The 6,672-nt window shown below is 28.4% G+C and overlaps 1 protein-coding gene across 1 annotated transcript; it reads left to right on the top strand.

Moving 5' to 3' along the window:
- The first annotated feature begins 495 nt into the window (after nt 1-495).
- On the top strand, nt 496-4,321 carry LOC143910774 (uncharacterized). The gene is made up of 3 exons (XM_077429371.1): nt 496-569; nt 631-768; nt 1,842-4,321. The coding sequence occupies exons 1-3, from the start codon at nt 496-498 to the stop codon at nt 3,226-3,228; spliced, it is 1,599 nt and encodes a 532-aa protein (XP_077285497.1). The 3' UTR covers nt 3,229-4,321.
- Nucleotides 4,322-6,672: the final 2,351 nt, after the last annotated feature.

The following is a 6,672-nucleotide window of genomic DNA, read 5'->3' as shown; positions in this document are numbered from 1 at the left end:
TAATACATATTTTTGCACTTCAATTATTGTATTGATAATATCTTTTTTGTTGTATTATAAACACTCTGCACTATTTCCTATAATGGAGTGAACATGTTTACCTTTCCTCCAGTTCAAAGTCCGTCAAAATATTTCATTTTCATAAATATTATATATTTACACCATTGCAACAACAACAAAGGCTCGATAAATTTAAATATAATTACATTCTCAACAATTTTGGCACAACTCCAAATTTCAAATCTTGCTAAGATTTGCTTTGTTCAGGTCTTTGTTTATGTTTTCATGAACTTAATTCTATTATTTTTATACTTTTATTTTAAGTCCAATTGTTTTACAAAACTTTAAATACAAGTTTTACCTTGAATTTTACTGTTAAAATTTCAAAATGCAATCACAAGATACATATGTATATACGACAAATACACAAGATAATATAATCCTTTGATGATAAAATGTAATTCATAATTCAACAACCGCATTGTTATAATATTAATGCCAGTTGATATAAATATAGGATGCTTCATAGAGAAAAATCACATGAAATTTTACCTTTTAACTATCATAGAGTAATTACCAAGTATATAGTATAAGCTGACCGAGTTGGTTTTAACTGATTTTCAATTTCAGAACAATGGAAGAGCCTACTGGGGATAATAACAGTGATTCTGATTCCATCGATAGCTGGACGATTTTAGATAAAAAAGCAAACGAACCAAACGATGCTGAAATCTCCGAAAAATCAGATAATTCGAGAGGAAATACTCAGTAAGTTTTTTATAAATACTATAAACTTTTTTAATGGTAAATTTTTCCGAGTAAATGCGAAGTCTCTCACCTGTATTTATGTGACTGAAATTGTGTTCGACTTACAAAATTTATGAATAAGAGCCATTATGAATAAGGTCTGTTGGCCATACATATTTGCACATTGTACTTTTTCTTACTGTGACACTGCATAAAAGAAATATTGTAATGTCACGAGTTTGTTGCTATATTTAGAACATATGTACATATGTATGCTGAAATTTGTGGGTCGTTATTTCAGTCTGCTTACAGTAAAAAGATTAAACAACGCTTTCCAAATTAAAATTTTATTAAATTGCACGTTTCAAATCAAGTTATTTATATTAGTAGTAATATATATGTATATGTAGTATGTGCGGTGTCACGACAAGTCGTTCGCGGAAATTTCGTTTACTGACACTTTGTTTGACCCTCCACTGTTATTATATATTTGTGAACGACATATCTGTGAACTAACGGTCATGAACGAAGCGTCAGTGAACGAACGGCTGTGAGTTGTTGTCGAAAAAAATATTCGTGAATGAGATGTTGTCATACATATGTATATATGTATGTTTAATCGGGGTCTACGTGACGAGCCAGAATGTTAAATTACAGAAAACGCAAATATCGGAAGGCAAAGATCGAAAATCGAAAGATCTTAAGTCGAAAGATCAAAAAAAAAGGGTGCATGGTAAACGGTACATACTCACTTAATTTGCGCGAGCAGGGTACAACAGGAACAAGAGGAACAGGCTTTTCCTCCCGTATTCTGCGCGCGCACATTAATACTTAAGATCTTTCGATTTTCGATCTTTGCCTTCCGATATTTGCGTTTTCTGTAATTTAACATTCTGGCTCGTCACGGAAACCGATTTAATCGCAATGTGAAAAACTAATAATAGATTGGTGAAAATTGGGCATTTATAAATTGACTATATTTTAAAGACAAGTATTCAAATGATTGTCAATATGCTAAATGTTAATTCAACAAAAATAAAGTAAAGACTGAAAAAAACTTAGAAATAAAAGATGATATTATATATATTTTTCAGAATAACTGAGACAAAAGTTGAAGAAGACACCGACACAGATGGAGTATCTATTATAAGCGACGAAGAAGCTGATGCAGCTACTATTAAGATGGAAGACGATAACTCAATATGTTATCGTAATGAAAAAATTGACATTCCAATCCATGACAATCCAATCCAAAACGAAAACAACCTAAAGCAACCTTACCCACCTCACTATACGAAAGAATTCATGAATGATTTGGATTCTGTTTCCACCGCTACAATACGGGGAAGCGAAGATGAACTTTGCGACGAGTACTTTACGAATTCAAAAGTCAGGTCTTATATTCACAAGAGAAATAATAAACTGAGTGCCGTGCTCAATATGGTGCTAATTGGCACAATCATTACCACAGCCTGTTTAGCAATCGGTCATATGTGGGGCACAACTGACGATTGCTCCCCCGACATGTTCTCATCTTTGAGTCAATTGGTATACAATATGCAAGAATTACAACATGAGAATTATATTCTCAAATCGAAACTAAAAGTCTTAGAGTCCAAAAACCCCCGTCCAAATCAAATACCTCTTTCTCTCTATCAAACTGAAAGTTATAGGAAATCATCGCAAAATTTCGTCGATCTCACTGCTAAAGAACAAACTGAAGAGTTTTTAAAACAGGAAAAAACATCTTGCCAATGTATTAATGATGATAATGTTGACATTTTTCCTAAAAATGTAACTGATTCAATTAATTTTAAAGAAAGTGAAATTCCAAAACTAAACGGTACAATTGATGAATTTAGTAACAAAATTGAAATTGATGAAACTCCAAACTTAAATTCTATGTTGAATGATGATTATATACCACAACCTTATGCTAGACGCAAACTTTCAAAACGTGATATTTCGAAAAAAGTATACAAAAGAGCAATTCCTAAAGGTTATCATAACATGATTAATATGGGGCCGAAGACATACGATGTGTACATGCATGATAATTCTGGAGAAAAATACAAAAATAAAAATGCTTATTATCTCAAAAATAATGCATCTCACTTAAATAAAAAATATGCCAAGAAAGAGAAAAAGAAAAATGAGAAATATCTAAAAGAAACATCTTTAAATTACAAAAATATTGAGAATGAAAAATTTAGAAAAGGCCCAAACAAAAAGTTCAAAAATGCAAATATGGAGTCACTTAAAATTGATGAAAGCAAAAATCTCAAACATCCTGAACCGGCTAAGAAGCATATAGGAAATGACAACAACAAGGACGTGAAGAAGGAGAAATACAAAATTAAAGATTATAAATTGAAAAAGGAACAAAACTACCAGTACAAAGAATATGAGCCTAAGAAAGACTTATACAAAGATGAAACCTATAATAGAGATAAGAAAGGAAAAAGGCTTTTACAAGTATAAATATTCAATTTACGTGTGTATCGTTAAGCTTTTATTTCACTTCTCTTTGCTTCCAGGCACCATTATTTAAGTGTTTGATATTGTAATACATATAATACATACTTGTAATATAAAAATATATTGATGTTATGTCTCGTTAAGATGTAGGTATTGGAAAGTCGGTTGGGTTTTTGAGAAATATGAATGTTACAAATGCTACTCTATTGCGCTTCAGTTCACGTGCATCAATACTGAAATCGTACATTTGTAGGATACATTTGCACTAACGCATAGAAGATGTTGCTTGTAGTGTGATGGTGTATTTTCCACACAAGGGTCATAAGTAACAGCAGTTTGTCTCGTAGGTTGAAATTAAATGTTTCTGAAAATCACAAGTTTTTCAGGTATCCATTCAAAATTAACATAACAATTGATACTTGTGGCCTACTATATGAATGTTTTTTTATTCATTTGAATTTTCGTGTTTTTTTTTATTATGATAATCACATTTATATTTGCATTGTCGATCAAAATTATAAAATTAACCAAAAATATGCACTGGCTTAATTTAGGAAACTATTAAATGTTTGCATTTTTTTTTATTTATGTATATTTTTATTCCATTTACGTATTTTTTTTGTAATTTTATAATAATTTTTTACTTTGCTACTTTTGAAGTATGAATGTTGATTTAATGTGTATTCCTGGAAAAATTCCATTCTACATAATAATATCAGATTTAAAGGTGAAATATGACAATTTCAGATTTATGCAATGCATGTCTGTATGTAGTGAATGTACATAGAAGGGTCTTCTTCATGTAATTGTTTATCGAATGATTTAAACTTAATAATGTTGAAAATGATAGGTGATTTTTTCCATAATAAAAATTAATTGATCGATGTATTATTCTATTTTATATACTAATTAAATTAACAAGGCAGGGTTGTTTTAATTGACATTTTCGAGATCCCGAAATTTGATGGATATTTTGAACGTTTTTCAATACTTCTTAATTTTGTTACTGATATTTAAAAACTCTGTGATAAACATTATTCGGAATTATGAAGATGTACCAAAAATATTTTTCTGCGTAATAAATTTCTATGTATCGAATCATGTTTTATTTTACACTATCTGAAGCAGTTATAATAATTCACATCATAATTAACATATGTACAACGAAAATTCATGTTTTTGAACACACTGGATTATAGTCATTTAAAAAAATACTTTTATCATCTGGTAATAAAATATCAACTTTTTTATTATTATTTGACAGCTAAAAATAACGACGACAAAGTACTCGTAATTTTATTTTCAGCCATCTCTAATACATACCATGCAATTTTCAATTCATCTTGTATGGTTGTCTTTTTTTTTTGTCAAAGTGGAGGATAATTTTTTGGGTGTGTTAAAATAAAAACTCAATTTAAATGCATTCTTCACGAAATAATATATTTTATAAAGATTATATATATATATATATGTATAATGTATAATATAATATATTTACCTATATGAGAGTGGAGCCTGCCCGTTGTTTTAATATGATTGTTGAACATCGTAATTGAGTAAATCTACATATAATCTAATCTAATATTGCATGTCTGTATAAGGCTGTCAAGTGCAATAAAACCGACATTGTGATGCATCCCAAATCATCAAATATCTAGTTACAATTAGCCTAAAATTTTATTTGGGAGGGATTCATCGCAGTTTTATTGCAAAAATAAAATGCCAAGCAAATGATATAATATAATAATATTGGAATGTAATCAATGCGACGAACTTGTCACTATTAAGAATTGCAATCGTAACTATCGTTAAATGCATCTAATATGAATCGCATTGTATGTAGCTCGACAGATGGAATACTTCGATTGCTTTAAGGATTGAACAAAATCATACTTACGAGTAATACAATATGTATGCGTTTCGACAAACATGACCGATCCATTGTCATTGCAATTCAAATATTGGAATAGAAAACAGTTTTTGACAAGTTTATTCCGTTACATAAATGATGGACTAAAATATTATATATCGTCGTATCATAGATATAAAAAAGTAAATAGTGCACACAATTAAAATATCAGGAACACACATTGAATTATTTAAATTTTAACAAATGCCGTTAATTGTACAATTTTCTGTTAAACATGGCACTATACGAAATTTATATTTTTAAACTTATTATTATTACTATTTTTACTTTTACTTGTGTAACGATATAACAATACTGATAAATTTATATGTATATACATATATTTTTGAAAACATAAATTGGTCTTTATCTAGAAACTAAAATAGAGATTAACAATTGCAGCAGTAAAAAAAAATTTCTTGTCATCAAAACATTTCATATGTTCCTCTTATACATTTACATCAAATTGTACGATTTGAGTTTAATTAACACGAACAAAAGGATTATGTCTATAACATTAATATATATATATATATATATATATATATATATATATATATATATATATATATATATATATATATATATATATATATATATATATATATATATCCACTCTTGTAACTAGTATACGAGTACACGTGAACGGGCACACGTCATAGTGCAAGTATTTACAATTTGTGTGCAATGCATGATGTGTTTATTAAGTAGTAAAAAATAAACAATTGTTAATGTACAACTTGGAAAAACCAAAGAGAATCACAATCAATTATGTTGACTTAAATAAAAATCCAAATGCAAATTTCTTTGTTTTGTAAAATCAAACCTATGTGAGTGAAATTGTGGGTGTCTAAAGTAGTGAATATATAATATAATATTATAATAAATAATCATCATAATATTATAATAAATAATCAAAATAAGCATTCTGTATGTTTCAAACCAAAGTCAATTTTTCCTATTATACGAGATTGATATATGAATTGATATTTGGGCAATCAAATCGGAACTTTCGTCTCACATCACTAGTCACATGCAGTATTAATTGTCAAATCACAAATGAGATTCTACTCTATGAGAATTATTATAATAGAAATAAAATAATTTTTAATTAAACGTAAAATCATATTTCAGCTAAAATTTATGGACATTCTACACGTATTTTAAGAAAGTTATACTTAAGTAATATTTTTATAACAAAGTACACACGATAAAGTAAAGTAAATATTCTAAAACGGTTTAAGTCAGACATATATATGTTTATATAAATAAAGAAGCGAAATATAGAAGAGCCTTGTAAAAAGGATATATTTCGACCAGTTAAAATTTCAGAATTAAAAGTAAATTATTACTAAAATATCAAACCGAGCAGCTGACTCTTCAGATGGCTGCTTAAAGCAGTAACGTCCCTTTTAAATAGTCATTTGTCTACTCAAAACATCAAGTTGCAGTGATAATTGATTACAGTTTTAAACAGATATTGTATTATAGATCGAAATTAGGCAAGTTTCTTTCCATTAACTTAAGTGAATGTAATA

The sequence above is a fragment of the Arctopsyche grandis genome, chromosome 4 (assembly GCF_051622035.1).
Source record: "Arctopsyche grandis isolate Sample6627 chromosome 4, ASM5162203v2, whole genome shotgun sequence".
In the NCBI taxonomy this organism is placed as follows: domain Eukaryota; kingdom Metazoa; phylum Arthropoda; class Insecta; order Trichoptera; family Hydropsychidae; genus Arctopsyche; species Arctopsyche grandis.
Note: the sequence above shows the minus strand (reverse complement) of the source record. Positions and strands in the feature narration are given on the sequence as shown.